The sequence below is a fragment of the Pantherophis guttatus genome, chromosome 3, assembly GCF_059756535.1.
Source record: "Pantherophis guttatus breed Tessera chromosome 3, ASM5975653v1, whole genome shotgun sequence".
In the NCBI taxonomy this organism is placed as follows: Eukaryota; Metazoa; Chordata; class Lepidosauria; order Squamata; family Colubridae; genus Pantherophis; species Pantherophis guttatus.
In genome coordinates this window covers 100,361,176-100,378,035 of record NC_142065.1, presented here as the reverse complement: position 1 = coordinate 100,378,035, position 16,860 = coordinate 100,361,176, and the positions used below count along the sequence as shown (strand labels likewise).

At 38.5% G+C, this 16,860-nt stretch overlaps 1 protein-coding gene across 3 annotated transcripts in view; it reads left to right on the top strand.

The window, feature by feature from the left end:
- Positions 1–13,814, top strand: part of HMCN1 (hemicentin 1) — a 226,242-nt gene extending 212,428 nt beyond the window's left edge. The window contains exons 100-107 of one of the 3 annotated variants that reach the window (XM_034409612.2): positions 135–269; positions 2,756–2,869; positions 3,479–3,604; positions 4,630–4,758; positions 6,526–6,876; positions 9,453–9,572; positions 10,806–10,932; positions 12,067–13,814. In XM_034409612.2, the coding sequence (XP_034265503.2) occupies positions 135–269; positions 2,756–2,869; positions 3,479–3,604; positions 4,630–4,758; positions 6,526–6,876; positions 9,453–9,572; positions 10,806–10,932; positions 12,067–12,433 (1,469 nt within the window). In that variant the 3' untranslated portion in view covers positions 12,434–13,814. The remainder of the gene's footprint in view (positions 1–134; positions 270–2,755; positions 2,870–3,478; positions 3,605–4,629; positions 4,759–6,525; positions 6,877–9,452; positions 9,573–10,805; positions 10,933–12,066) is intronic. The other 2 variants (XM_034409613.2, XM_034409614.2) reach the window with 2 other exon arrangements.
- The last annotated feature ends 3,046 nt before the right edge of the window (positions 13,815–16,860 follow it).

The following is a 16,860-nucleotide window of genomic DNA, read 5'->3' as shown; positions in this document are numbered from 1 at the left end:
TTCTGTATACTATCTTTTCCTGAGAAAATGGATGCTGCTTCTCCCATGATGATATATTGAGATATGTCTATGCTTCAATAGAGCCTATATTCCCATTTGAACTATATTACACTTTTGTATTGCTATTTATGCAGATATTGATGAGTGTGCCTTAGGGAGGCATTCATGCTTGGTTGGCCAAGACTGTGAGAACATTATTGGCTCATATCGCTGTGTGGTTCAATGTGGGATTGGTTTTAGAAGAACACCAGATGGATTGAGTTGCCAAGGTATGGAAATGACAATATGCACCAAACACTTTCATTAAAGGGCCTAATGCTCATTAAATAATACTTTTATGGGGATAAGGTGTTCCCTAGAATAGTAAGAAACAGATTGGAAAAACATGTACTGAGAATTTGCTTTCTCACAATGTGGTTTTCTGATATATATATATATTTATAATTTCTAAGTATCCAATATTTTTAATAGTCTTCCATTCAGATGAGCTAGGGATAATATATGCTAGTAACTTTCTGATTTCGATCACAAGTTTTTAACATGTGCCTTTCAATTGCATTGAGCTGAAATTTCAACAATTATTACATTACATTGCATCATTCTCATGGGACATTTCCAGCCTTCAATTTCAAAGCATTTGGTGTTGGGGCTGCCATCCATGAGTACTACTATTTAGCTACTACTTAGGCAAAGTTTTGAGGTCATGATTATGTCCTTGAGGCAGAAACATGACTCAGTAATTGATTTTATACCACTCATAACATTATCTCATCCCCAACCCACAGCTGAGCAGTTTAAGCTTGTCTTTAGAAAAATAGTATTTTTTTTCTTTTTCCACTAAAATTTTGGCTACGGACATCACCTAGCATATTCCAACAATAATGTGGTTGCTGATGAGGTCAGGGATCAGGATCTACTCAGCTCCTGTTAGCCACTTTAGACTGTTGTGAGTCTGCCCTCTAGTCTCCATTCAGAGAGGATTTTGTCCTGGGCCAGAAAACAGACTAAAAAGGCTTAACTAGCACTGTCTGAAGTGTATTACTTCCATTCTCAGATTTAATGCCTGAGTGCACTAATCCTGTTAATTAGGAGAAGAAGGTCTTATTATTTTGGGGCGTGTAGACCAAGACGGGGATCCTCTAGTCTTCTTACCTGATTTCCAGCTCTGTCTCCCTAACCCTAACCACAGGAAATGGCGGGGACCAACTGCACATGCATTTAAATATTTGGGGGGGGGGCACTTATTTTCATGAAGGGCTTATTTTCGGGGAGGGTTTATTTTAGCCTGTGTGCTCAAAAGCCCGATTGGGCTTATTATCCGGGAGGTCTTATTTTCAGGGAAACAGGGTGTATAACAGGTATGACCCAAATACTGATGACTTCGATGGTGTTTCCACTATTCAAAGTTGTCTTTAATAATTTTCTTATTCTTTATATTCATTTTTACTAATAACATTTTAACTTATCCATGCTTGATGTCATAGACCCTCATAAGAAGGGTAGGATATGGTCAATTAAAAGATAAAAGATATATCAAAATCTAAAACAATGATCACTTTTAAAAAGCTAAAAAATATAAAACAAAGTATATACAACAAAAGTCTAAAAAAAAATCTAAAAGGAGGGGTAGGAGCATTAAAGGGATGTAAAAGAATATAAAGTTAGTAGTGACAGATTATATCTATCAAATTACAAAACACTCTAGTGTGATGAACTAGAGACTTATTTAGTCTGGTTTATGGCATAGGTCTGTGATGGCGAACCTATGGCATGCGTGCCAGAGGTGGCACGCAGCACCCTCTCTGATGGCATGCGAGCTGTCGCCCCAGCTCAGCTCCACTGTGCATGCAGGCATGCCTTCTGCTGGCCAGCTAATTTTTGGGTCTGCCGCGCATGTGGGAGAGGTGCGTACATGCACAGGGGTGGGGGAGTGCAGGGGATTGCACGCATGCGTGGGGGGAGTATGGGAGATCACACGCGCATGCGGGGGCAGGGAGTGTGGGGGGCGCATGCGCAGGGGGTGGGGGAGAACAGGGAAGTATGTACATGCATGGGGGCGGTCGCACAGGGGGGCATGCACGCATTGCATTAGGGGTGCAGGCGCGCGGGCGTGCTGTCACACGCACACACGCGGTTTCAGCACGTGATGACAAAAAGGTTAGCCATCACTGGCATAGGTAATCTTCTGATGGATTTTAAGAACTGCACAGAACCTAGCAACATTACATGTTCTAGAGCAGGTGTCTCCAACCTTGGCAACTTTAATCCTGGCAGACTTCAACTCCCAGAATTCTGGGAGTTGAAGTCTGCCAGGATTAAAGTTGCCAAGGTTGAAGACACCTGCTCTAGAGGAGGTCAGTATCTGAAAGCTTCAGGGAGTTGTAGAATTTTGAAGTCTGGATATTTGTGCAATAATGATAAACTGGGAATTATACATATCTGACTGTCATACAGGCACTGGAGAAGCACATACTATGTTGCTTGTGTGTGTTCAGAGACGTGGGGGGCATTGACTCCTTGGATAAGGAGCTTTCTTGCAGTATAGACAGAGGAGTAAAAAATAGCCAACCTGGGCAACCACAAAACACTACAAACACTTTTCATGATGTAATAAACCTAGAAGCAGAGTAGAAATCATCCTTTCTTCCTTCTGGGTTTTGCTTCTGCTCAGCAGCAAAAGTGCCAGGTTGTTTTCTAGCATTACAAAGTTGGATGCAAAGAAATAGGTCAAAATGTCTTTATTATTATTCAACAGATGTAAATGAATGCCAAGAGTCACACCCTTGTCAACAGCATTGCTTCAACACCATTGGAAGCTTCCATTGTGGATGTGATCCAGGCTATCAGCTGAAAGGCCGAAAATGCACGGGTACAAATTTGACATAATCCAAAGTGGGACTGGAGTGGCTTTTCACTTGTGGGTGAATACTTTACCCAGCACAACCGAAATTTAACAGTCACTGAATATACTTGTACATAGTGGATTATGAGCATTCAGGCAATTTATTTCCATGCGTTTTGAAATGTAGTTTTTCACTGTGTTGATGTAATTAATCATTATTCCTGGAATAATTGCATATCTGGAATAATTGCAATCTCCATGGATGAAATAAAATAAGTACTTGGGGAAATTCCTTTTCTCTTCAAGATCAGTTTACCTACAAAACAGTATATGTGATTCAGTGATAAATGGGTTGTTTTCGACACAGAAGCCCTGAGAGATCTCCTGCTAGCAGCCTTGAAGTTTCCAGTTGTTCTACTCCATTCAGATATTTAGAATGTCAACTGATGTGATTCTGCATTCCCTTTTCCTCAATAGGGTTGTCCACTGTTTGCAGAAAAGATGCTATCTCGCTCCTGCTTTGGAGAAGATGGTGGGGTGGCAGGGAAGTCACAGAAAGATTGCCCTTTGAACAGACAAGGCAACAGTGAAATTTAATTATTTAATTTCATTTTGCTTTTTTTTTTAAAAAAAAAGATGTGAATGAATGCAGACAAAATATATGCAGATCTGACCAGTTATGCAAGAATACACGAGGTGGCTATAAATGCATTGATCTGTGTCCAAGTGGAATGACCAAAGCGGAAAATGGAACATGTATAGGTTTGTACATTTATTTATATTATTTTCAGGGTATAACAGAGAACAAGCTGTTTCAGTTATCTTCTCCTCTTTCTCTCAAATTTCTGAATGATAGTCATGGATCATTGATATTACCAAATATACCATATTTTTCGGAATATAAGATGGACAGGACTATAAGACGCACCTACCTTGTTTGGTGAAGAAAACAAGAAAAAGAAATCTGCCTCTGCCTCTGAGCAATTTTGCCTCCTTGCAGCAAACAGCAAACAGCCTGCTTTACTTTCATTTTCGTTTTCAGCATAGCTTGATTAGCACAAGGAAAAAGAAGTATCTGTTCCAGTAATTTACCTCCTTGCAGCAAAGGGTGGGGGCCAGTGAGTGGGCGAGGCTACATTCAGTGTATAAGACGCACCTAAATTTTCACCCCCTTTTGGGGGGGGGGAAAGGTGCATCTTATACTCTGAAAAATATGGTAATCATGAATATTACATGAACCTATGATGGTCACAAAAAATCTAGACACTTTAGTGCCTTTTTCAACTAACACATTTTATTAAAAGACATTAGCCTTCATGAGTTGCAGCTTACTTCATCATATCAGTATAGCCACTCTCTATATATCTGATGAAGTGATCTGCAGTTCACAAAAATCAAAGCCTCTAAATAAAATGTGTTAATCGGAAAAAGTTTTCTGACTTTTTGCTACCATAGACTACAAGGCTCTTTTCCGTGTTATTCCTCATTTCCTGCTGGTGAAAAATATTCTGACATTATTTTTTAAGAATATAAGAAGTGAAAATGAGCAGATTCAAGATAATCTACATGTTCTTTAGAAGGCATCTGGCACTAATTTGACTAACATGAGATGGGCAGCCATATAAATCTAATTAATAAATATTTATAACTGACACATAAATATTTCGAAACTGAAGTATGATAAAAAAAAATGTTGAGGAAGGTTTGCAACCCTGTAAGTATATATTCTTATCAAGAGAAAGAAATATTTTCTTTTTCCTAATGCAAGATGTTATGTTCCTCATCAGATATTGATGAATGCAAAGATGGTACTCACCAATGCCGATACAACCAGATATGTGAAAACTCAAAAGGAAGTTATCGGTGTGTGTGCCCAAGAGGCTATCGATACCAGGGAGTTGGAAGACCGTGTGTGGGTAAGTCAGAATCTGGAATTGAATAAACTTTAGGTCTAACTATAGATAAGAATTTGAATGGCAAATTGTGATTTGGAGCATGTGAATCTGGGAAAGATATGGTGGCCTTTAATAAGTTTATATGATGAGTGTTGCCCCCTTGGGTTCCAAATTACATCATGCTCTTTGAATCCAGATTACTTTCACAGCTCTAATAAATATGAATAATATTCTTGTGAATATCACCTGCTATTGGTAGCTGTCTATGAAGCTCAAGGTGCTACGGTATTCTTCTTGAAATTAGCAGTTTCCAGAAGATTGGGCTTTTAAGACTTTTACTGTGGGAAAGAAGCCCCTCAGCTTCTAATTTCATGTATGAATGCAAAAAAATCCCAGGAAATATAACTATTCACATAAGCTAAACATTTACCTAGGGCACATTTTCCCACTCAAATGGGCATAGTAGAGCAGGAATGGGACTCTTTGTCCCACAAATGGTCCCTACCTCTAACAGGCACTCATATTTCCTATTTGTATGGGGAAAAGTTGATATACAATTTTAATGCTCCCTTTAAAATTCATGTGCTTTAAACACTGTTAGTGGCCTTTACTGTAATCATAGTAAGAAAATAAACAAAATAAAATCTGGACATTTAAGCATGAGATATCTTTAACACAGAAGTGACATGCTTTCTTTAAAATTCTCTGCAGATTCAAGGGCTGTACACTTATAGCAGGGGTGAAATGCTCCTGGTTGGGACCGGATCGCCCATCCGGTAGCGATGGCAGCGGGTGGTTCAGAGAACTGGTAGCAAAAATCCCTGCGGGCCCCCCCCCACCATGCACAGCTGAGCCACACGATCATCAGAGGCTTTTTTTTTTTTACTTTTAAAAGCATTTTTTCTACAACTTCTTCCTCCGAAAAAATGCTTTTAAAAGTTAAAAAAAAAGCCTCCAATGATCGCGCGGCTCAGCTGGGATCGTCAGAGGCTTTTCAAAACATTTTTTTGATCCCAGCTGAGTTGCCAGATCGTCAGAGAGACTTTTAAAGCATTTTTTTCTGCAACCTCTTCAGCGGAAGAGGTGGTTAAAAAAATGCTTTGAAAAGCCTCTGACAATCCCAGCTGTGTTGCCTGATCGGCAGAAGCTTTTCAAAGCATTTTTTTGCATTTGCAGAAAAAATGCTTTGAAAAGTTAAAAAAAAATGGCCACACCCACCCAGTCACATTACCCCCCACCACTATCAAGCCACGCCCACAGAACCGGTAGTAACAAATTTTACATTTCACCCCTGACTTATAGTATATATTTCAATTCATTGTCATTCAAAAGATTCTATATTTTAAAACGTAAATTGGTCCAAATTTCCTTCAAAGTACCATTGTGCCCAGGTAAATTTACACAGGATCATAATCCCTGTCTTGCATTAGGGAACACTTGAATATCATTGCAGGAACCTTGCGACTATTTAAAGGTTAAGAAAATGCTGAAAAATTCCAGATCGATAAAAAGCAAGGCCTCTATTTTGTTCACTGTATGTAGAGAACACTTAATTTGCTGTAAAAATGTGCATATTTAGCTAGGGTGATCTCATGGTTTTCATCAAATGTTGCTCAAGAAGATTAATGCATGTACTGTCTATGTTTTGTGGTTTTAGAATCACATTTGTAATTTCAGCGTATTCCTCAGACTGATGAGTTTTTATGTGTGTTTTTTTTTTTTTGTTTATGTGTGTTTTTCTCCTTCCCCTTGTTACATGATGTGTTTGGAATCATGTCCCATGAGCAGACATTAATGAATGTGAACAAGTGCCTAAACCTTGTGCGTATCAATGCGCCAACATGCCCGGCAGCTTCAAGTGTATCTGTCCTCCTGGACAACATTTATTAGGCGATGGCAAATCTTGCGCTGGATTGGAGAGGTTCCCAAATTATGGCACTTATTACAATAGCTATAATTATGCTCAGTACTCCCCCATGAGAGACAACTATCGACCTCAACAATATATCAGGCACTCCTCCAATCTCTACAGCTCCTACTCAGAGTATAGGAACAGCAGAATTCCCATCGCCAGGACTAGAAGAAATGTTAGAGAGCCTTGCCCTGAAGGCTATGAGGCAAGAAATAACAAATGTATAGGTAAATGTCACGCCTATATATGTGTGTATATGTATGTACTGTATATGTCTGTACATATGATGCATATTCTTTCTTTCTTTTTTCCTGCTCATTCCACTTGGGATCTGCCAACAAAGGCAGGTTGTCATTATTAGAGTTCATCTTTAAAGCTCTAAAGGCCTATCTACATGAATGAATGTATTTCTTCATTTATTCCTACCCGATTAGAAAGACTTTCAAAGGTTCTTTGTTGGGTGTGGTGGCCAAAAATGAGTACAATAAAAGCTGACTGTTTCCCCAAATTGCAATGCTGTTAATAGCAAGGTATATCCAAGATCTTCATTGCTTAGAATTAGACCCAAAACTAAGAGCTTCTTCTTTCAAAATATTATTACTGCAGGCTCTTAAAATGTTTATACGGTGGACTTAAGAAAGTACAAGTAGTCACTTAACTACAGTTGGGTTCTGGAAACTCCATAGCCAAACATGGTTGTTAGGTGAAACATCATATGATCACAATGACTTAGGACAGCACTTCTTCTGCTGGTCATTAAGGAAGTCAAGCATGGCCATTAAGTGAGATATCACATGACCATGACTTGCAATTTCATTTTCTGGCTTCTCCATTGATTCTACTGGTTAGAAGCCAGCTGGGAAGTGTGTGAATGATGATCACATGACCACCAGGCATTGAGATGGTTGTAAACCATCTGCCAGTTGCAAGGCACTTGAATGTCAGTCATGTGACCACAGGGTTGCTGCAACGTTAAGTGTGAGGACTGCTCCCAAAGTTATGTTTCTAGTGCAGTCATAAAAACAGGACAATTGTTAAGTGAAATCTGCATGGTTTCGCTCTGTTAGTTTTATATCTATAACTGATTCTGAAGACTGTTTCCTATTGTGAGAATGCAAAAAGAAGGAGGAAATGAGAGGAGAAGTTGCTTTAAAAAAATGCACTGAGAGGTTCAAACATGGGATTTGTTCATTTTCAATGCAGCCATTAAGAACAATGATTTTAATGCTATTTAATTGTACAATTGCCACAAACACACGTAAAAATGAGGTTGATAGGCCCTTTCTTCCATCTCATTAAGAGCTTTTAAAACATATCAAATAAACATTTCATGGTCAAATTAAAGGATATTTTAAGATATTTAGTTGCATCTTTCCCCACTTATTCAAAGGAAGATGAAGAGATCAATTTCCGATCAACATGGCACGATTTTTTTGGGTTTAGATCCATTCTAGATTGGAACCCATGCAGTGCTTAAAAGAAGTTTGAACTTCACTCTCTTGTGTTTAATCTCCTATGCTTCATCTCCATCTGATCCAGTTTCCCCCTCTTAGAACATTGTTTATTTAATGGATGTATCTACTTATGTTAGCTGAAAAAGATATAACTTCCCAAACAAGCAGCAGATGTGACACGAAGGGCATGAGCTGACTGGTACTTTTTCATGTGAGTAGAAGCACATTTGCCCAACATTTAAAATGTTTAGGTGCCAGAGCATCCATATCCTAGACCAGTGGATCTCAACTTGTGGTCCACGGACCCATGGAAGAGAACGCAATGTTGTCACAGTGGGTCCGCAAAGTCTTGAAGAAATGTTATGATTTAAATTTTGAGTTAAGTCTTGGGGAATCCATAGTCATGGTCAGGGGCGGGTTCTACTTACCTTTACTACCAATTCACAACGGGGCCGCACGCACGCTCTTCTGCACATGCGCAGAAGCGTTCTGATGATGTCGGGGTCGGTAGGCGGAGCCTCCCACCAGTTTTACTACCGGTTCTATAGAACCGGTGCGAACCGGGGGCAACCCGCCATTGGTCATGGTCCATTTGGTCCATGGGCCACAAAAGGCTTTTAAAGGAGGTCCTTGGTGAAGAAATGGTTGTGAACCACTGTCCTATATGAAAGACTAAATAAAAGCAAGATGGATTACCCTGATGCTTCAGGTCATATTCTTCTGTTTTATAACAATGTTGTTTCTTCTCAGAAATTCCCAAATCTATGATGAATAATGTTGTCTGATTTTCTGAGTGAAAGATGCTGAGCTTGTTGAGACTATGAGGGAGGCCTTTGTACTCAGTGAGGGATTTCCCCTGGGGAGTTATATTTTATGCTCCTGGCTCCTAAAAGACAGAAGTAACTTTGGCAGTGATGATTCTGTCCTTCTCTGCCAGCCTTCAGAATGGTGTGGACTGAATCTCAGGCTTTGAGTCTTCTCACTTCTTCAGACATACTATGGTGCTGCTGACAGACATTTTTACAACTAGCAGTTATCAACTTTATATTGTCTTTACTTTCTGTTTTGAAGGATTGGACAAGAGGCTCCTTGTCTAATAGTTGAAAGGACTTCAAAAATGTCAACCTCAAAAGCTCTGATTGTGGCAGGATTCCTCAGATTTGCTAAACTGCATTTGCTAAGGAAAAAAAATAGTCTAAATACAGCAAAACTCTAGTTGTATATGTCTGTGTCTGTGTGTTGGAATTTAATATTTGGAATCTTGCCTTAACTGAGCTTTCCTCTCTTAGCCTGTCACTTTACATAGAACCTAAATGTTTGGGTGGTTTGTTTTTTTTTAATTTTTGCAGACATTGATGAATGTGAGAACAGAGGTGTATGTCAGCATGAATGCAGAAATACCTTAGGGAGTTACCAGTGTTTTTGCCCATCGGGTTACCGAATCATGCCCAATGGTAAAACATGTCAAGGTAAGAAAATGTCTTGACAGTGTGGAAAAATTAAAGTACAAGAATTAAAATTCATCAGTATAGTTCATCAGTGCCTTAGAAATACATTTCAGTTGATATTATGGTAGATAGTAAGTATCTTAATCCATTAATTGTTTCAATAATGGCCTTCGTTCATGTGAGAGTTTTCCAAGAGTTGTCTTTAAGGTAAGGCAGGGCTCCTATCTGCTCATACTGAAGACTACTAAGTTAATTAGTATATTTTGCACATCACTAAGAATATAGATGTAGGGGGCGCGATGGATCAGTGGTTAAAGATACTGAGCTTGTCAGCTTGAAAACTGGCAGCCTGGATTTGAGACCCGAGCCTAGCATTCGAAAGCAGGCAAATGCTAGTAGATAGATAAATAAATACCACTCTTGTGGGAAGGTCACAACCTTGGCATACAGTCATGCTGGCCACATGATCATAGAAATATCTTTGGACAATGCTGTCTAAGAGACAGAGATGAGCACTGCCTCCTAGAGTCAGACACAACTGGGAAAGGGAAACCTTTACTTTTACCTTTAAGAATAGCAAGAGCAGTAGCACTTACCCTTATATACCGCTTCACAGTGCTTTACAGCCTCTCTAAACTGTTTACAGAGTCAGCATATTGCCCCCAACAATTTGGGCCCTCATTTTACCCACCTCAGAAGGATGGAAGGCTTGAGCCTGTTGGGATTTGAACTGCCAAATTGCAGGTAGCCGGCAAGCAGCAAAAGTAGCCTGCAGTACTGCACTCTAATCACTGCGCCACCGCAGTGGATAATAGGAAAGGGAACAGTTCCTTATAGGAACACAAATAAGATGACTGCATAAATCACAATTTTGGGACAAAGAGTTTTCATTTCTTTTTAAATGTAAAACTCTTTGGGATCTCCAGTGAGAGCCTGACACAAAATCATAGCAAAACACAGGTAAAAGGAAATGAGTGTCCACTTGGAATTAAAATGTGTAACAGTTAGCCTTTTCTTTCTTTTTTTAATCTTATATTTTAATATATTTGGTGGGAAGCAAATGGCTCCAATGGAAAGAAGTTATTTGTTCTATTTATTCATATGCATAATTTATAAAATATTCCTTTATATGCATGACAATGATGGTTCTGTGTCATTCCCTATTGGTGCTGTTTATCTGGGATGCAAAGTAAAAAGAAAATGAAATCAATGAATGGCCTATCTGAAATTGTCATCCCTTTTGAATTATATCAGACGTAGATGAATGCCTTGAACAAAACATCTACTGTGGACCAAACCGCATGTGTTTTAACATGAAAGGAAGCTATCAGTGTATAGAAACTCCTTGCCCTCCAAACCACCAACGAGATCGTCTTTCTGGGTATGCTTTAACTTCATCTCTCTATGTTTCCCAGGTGTTCTTTGTGATTTGGTAATTCAGTAGAGCATAACACACACACACACACACACACACACACACACACACAGAGAGAGAGAGAGAGAGAGAGAGAGAGTCCTCATTTAGCATGCACAATTGGTACCAACAACTCGATCTTTAAGCAAAGTGGAACAGTGCAACAGTGCTTATGTTCTTACTTCATACTTTCCTTTGCTTTACAGACCTGTAAAGATCATAAATGGAAGAATTTACAAGTTACTTTTTTTAAATCACTGTTGTTACTGTGAAGGGTTGGTTAAAGAAGCAGTCGCTAAACAAGGGGCACTTGTAATCTTGAAGTGCTGCCTGTATTAAGTGCTGTTTAATGTTAATTTAACAATCTACTTAAAAAGTGTCTCAGTTTGGGTAAGTTGAATGTGATGACTTAAAATATACATTTATTTTAATTTACTTATATACATTACCGTCATATTGTTCCACTTCCGGGTAAACATGTAATGCAAAATGGGAATAAGAAAGAGTAAACTGAAGTACAGTAATTAAAAATACAAAATAGGAATACTTCTTCCAAAATTCACTTCAATTTCATCACAAATCAGACTTGCTAGAGGCAATATAAAAGGGATGTGGTGCTCAGTGGCTAAGATGCTGAGCTTGTCTATTGAAAAGTCGACAGTGCAGCGGTTTGAATCCCTGTGCTGTGTAACGGGGTGAGCTCCCATTACTTGTCCCAGCTTCTGCCAACCTAGCAGTTCAAAAGCACCTAAAAAATGCAAGTAGAAAAATAGGGACCACCTTTGGTGGGAAGGTATCAGCGCTCCGTGTGCCTTTGGCATTTAGTCATGCCCGCCACATGACCACAGAGATGTCTTTGGACAACACTGGCTCTTTGGCTTTGAAACGGAGATGAGCACTGCCCCCTAGAGTTGGGAACGACTAGCACATATGTTTCTATATAAATAATCCACAGAATCACCTAACTATATTATGGGTCCAATCAATCCAACGATGATCTGGATTTTACAACTGTGGCTAAGATTTGATGAAGCAAGGTAAAGAATAGTAGAAATTGATTAGATTAATTCTAGACTAATATCCACAACTGTTTCTTTTCAGATCGTGCCTCAAGAACTGCCTGCCCAATGACTTGGAATGTGCCTTGAGCCCTTATGCCTTGGAATACAAACTTGTATCTCTCCCATTTGGGATTGCGGCCAATCAGGATCTAATTCGATTAGTTGCCTACACTGAAGATGGAGTGGTGCACCCAAGGACCAGTTTCCTTATGGTGAATGAGGACACAAGCATCCCCTTTTCACTCAGAGATGAGAACTTGAAGGGGGTGGTGTATACCACGAGGCCTCTGCAAGAGCCAGAGACATATCGGATGAGAGTCAAAGCTCTTTCTTACAGCAGTGATGGAGCCATTGAATATCAGACCACTTTCATAGTCTATATAGCTGTGTCTGCTTATCCTTACTAGGAGAAGCATTGCCCAACATAATCAAAGTATGTTAACCACATGCATTCATCCCGCTGGGTGTCACCACTTCCAGAATGACTGCCTCATCTCTAAACAGTTGTAGACTGTGCAACTTGGGAGAAAGTGGTGCTACGTTTCTTATTTCTGACTGCAATAATCTTGTTGCAATAATGTCATCTTGACAAATATAACTGTAGTCTATGAATCATTGGAATCTTACCACATGCTTTATTTATTACACTGGAGCAATCACCTCCCAAAGATTGTTCTGCTGACTCTTTGGAACTAGTTAGCGATAGTAATTAGGCAATAATTTAGTGCTAAAAGAATAACATGTAAGGATGTTTTTATTTCTTTCCCAAGCATGAAAACAAAATAATGTCCATGATACAGTATGAAAATAAATATGGTATGGTTGGTTGGGTTTTTTTTTTTCTTTTTACAAAATAACAAGGAATGTTTCATAATTACAATAGTTTTTATTTAACACTTGGTGGAAAAAATAACTTTCCTGGATGTGACACAAAGGTAAGATAGTAATTGGTAATAATTGAAATATAGTTGTAAGAAAAACAGGACAGATTGTGAGAATCCCAGACAGTTGTTTGCACATAATGCACAGCAGCAATAACAGAATAACAGAATTGGAAGGGACTTTGGAGGTCTTCTAGTCCAACCTCCTGCTCACGCTATACCATTTCTGACAAGTGGTTATCCAGTCTCTTCTTAAAAGCCTCCAGTGATGGGCACCCACAATTTCTGAAGGCAAGCTGTTCCACTAGTTGATTGTTCAAGCTGGCAAGCTTCCTCAGTGCAAACAAATAGTAGCCAATTTTTCCTCCAGAGGGCATACATGACTGAAAACTAACGCTGTAATAAATCCCTAATGCAGGAAAGATAATTGCCCTTGCCCTAAAGTAGTACAGTTTATGGCTACTTTATATGGTGTACAAGCTAGGATCAACAGTCAGCATTTGCACTGGTTACTTAGAACAAGAAATCTGGTGAAGTGTGCAAAGAAGGAATTTCAGCTTTCTTCTTCAAGGGATAATTAAAGAATTTAAGATTATATTAGAACTTGCTTACCCCAAATACCAAGTTTGGTTTTAAAAGTGTTAGACGTCAAAACACTGTATAAGGTGGTAATAAACTCTGGAAGTAATTTTTGCCAAGATGTATTCTATTTTTATGAAAGTATATGTATATATAAGTTTGCTTGTATGTGTTCTCTATACAATGTAAGGGCTTTTTTTCCCTCAAAAAAAAGAAAACAAAAGAAAAACAAGTGTTTTACCAAAGAATTTTGTTTATGCAATGGTACTAACCAAATAAAACTTCACTTTCTCTTTTTTACTATTAAATATAGCAAGATTGTTATAAATTGTTTATTATTCAATGTTTCCAAAATCTGTTTCATTTTCTAGATTAATGCTGCCATGAATGGTTACGATGGTTACCATCCAAAAATGGTTACCAAATTGTGATATTTTTTCTTGTGCAAGATATTGCACTAATGATATCATTATAAACTTATACAGTATATTTATAATACTATCGAATAATTATAATTATATTGAATTAAATATAATTATTATATTGATTTAAAATTAAACTATAAATTAAGATTTAATACAAATAAAATCCAGTCAAAATTAGATTTTGGAGTAATGCCACTATTCCTCTGGGGAACGTGTGCTCTGCAACAACACTTACATTCCATATCCCTTATATTGAACTTATTGAATTTACTCAGTATTCCAGTTTCTAATGACTCTGAGCAACCTACAGCAAATCAGGTTAAAAACAGAATGTCTAAAAGATCAAAATATCTCTGCATCAGGATCATCAATTAATTTACCAAAACTCAAACTCACCCATAGGGAGCAACCCAACCTCAATGCTTGTTGCAATTGCCACATTTTAAATTTTCTGAAAACCAATAAGATGGAAGTCACCTAAATTTCTGAAGGAATGTAGAAGGAGAACAGCAATGGAAATGACTCACATTCCCTCATTGAAGGGACATAGAGATCTAACTTTACCAGATCTCACTAGATCAATAGTTAGTTGATCTAGTTAGAAACTATGCTTGCTTCTACCTGAGCTGCTACATTTTCAGGGGTGTCAAACTGGTGGCCCGTGGTCCAGATGTGTTATGCGCAGGCCACGCCCACCCCAGTTCCGCAAAGGGAAAACATTGCAATACATCATGTGACGGCAATGTGATGCAGCAAGTTTAACACTTGTGTTCTAGGTTATCTGTAATTTTCATATGTTCTTCATGGGTAATCTCATGTAGAATGTATTGCAGTGATTGAAAAGCTTACTAAGGCATCTATGAATAATGAGAACTTCCTATTCCAGGAGAGATTGTAACTGGTGCACAAGATGGAACTATGCAAAGAACGTCTAATTACAACTGCCACCTGAGCAATAGCTTTGAGTATAATATGACTCTTAAATTAGTTCTGTCTGTAATAACTAAATTACACTTACTTTCCTAGATAGCGTCTGAATTCAGTGTCTCTCCATCTTAGTTTAAGTCTGTCTGTCTGCATACAGACTCTAATAGCTTCCAGATGTCACGTTATCACTTGGTAACATCATCTCTTCAGCCTAAATGTAAAGATGACAATCACTTGCATACTGACAATATATGAAAAATGACCTAACAGATCAAGTATATGTTAAGTAAAAGCAGGGAATGCATTGACTTTCTCTACTGCATGTTGTTCTGAAAGATGACATCACTCTGAAAGTTTTGACTAGGAGTCTTGGTGACTGCTTTGACACCTGGCATGAGAGGTATAGTGTGTGGAACATCAGATGTTTCCCTCTACAGCTTTTCTGTACCATCCTGCTAGTTCCAACTATCCTACAGGTTTTGTCCCTGAACTTCAAATAGACCAGGGGTGTCAAATCACACCATCATGTCATCATCACATGACGTATCATGACTTTCCCCTCCTTTTGCTAAACCGGGCATGGGCGTGGCCAGTGCGTGATGAATCCAGGCCATGGGCCACAAGTTAAACACCCCTGAAATAAACTCTCACAATTGATAGGTACATTTTACTCAGGAGGAAGCTGGTTCCCTCTATTACGTGCTGCCAGGTCCTATCATACTTGGAGAACAAGATATGATAACTTTGGGCTTTGTTCCATGGAATTTGGAATATCCTTAGAACCATGGCTCCCAAATTATGGAGCAACAGCAAATATAATTTTTGCCTGAATAATTTGCTTTTCTGGGTGGGGGTGGGAAATGTTGTTAGACATTAATACTGCTGCAGGCTTGGGTGATTTAGCTTTTGATCTACTTCATATTGCCATATTATGGGAATAGAAAGATGGAGTGGCTGGTCTTCTTCAACACAGAGTGATCATTCCCAGATCAGACTGGTAGCTGTTGGTGCCCTTCCCAGATAAGTGAACTAGGAATTTTGACTGTATATTTCAAAATAACCATCTTGTTTTTTTTCAGCCACTCTCCCTTCAGATCTTTGCTGGTGGGATAGGAAAATGAAACATTGTCATTGACTGGATTTGGAGTTTGGGGAATGTGATTAATGAGGGAAGAGTTAGTTTAACTCTGAAAAAAAAAGAAAGATCTGTTTGGGTCTTAAACTAATCCTCTTGCAGTTAATTGAGATCATCCTGCAACTCTGAGATCATCATGTAACTCTGTCAAACATGTTTTTCTACAAACTGTGTAGAGTGTTGGAAAAATTAATTCGTATAACTTAATAATATTTCATTGCATCGTATAAGATCCATGCCTTCCTTTGTATACTTATATAGCTGTACATTATGTTAGGACAAGCAACTAATATGTATCTCAGTGGTTATTTCTTAATACATACCCAGTACCTATTTATCAACTGCACATAACATTTTTAATACAAATGCAAAGTTGCATCAGTTAGCATTTTTTTTTTTATTTGATTTATATGCCGCCCTTCTCCGAAGACTCAGGGCGGCTTACAATGTGCTCAGCAATAGCCTTCATCCTTTTGTATATTTATACAAAGTCAGCTTATTGCCCCCACAAACTGGGTCCTCATTTCACCTACCTTAGAAAGGATGGAAGGCTGAGTCAACCTTGAGCCTTGGCGAGATTCGAACCCTGCAGTAATTGCAGGCAGCTGGTCTTAATAAGCTTAATAATAGGGTGCCTTAAACCCCTGTACTACCAAGGCAATTTTACAATTTAAATTGTAAAAAAGTTTTAACTTTTTTTGACTTTCAGAAGCCAATTTATACAATGATAGCTTGACTCTATATCATGATAGATTTTTTTTAAAAGTTGGGTGCAGTGTATGTCATGTTAACTCACTGTATTAAATGACTTCTATGCTAATGTTGTATTGTGATACTGATGAGGGCTCCAATGAAATAATGTTAATAGATTTCATTATTGGTGGATG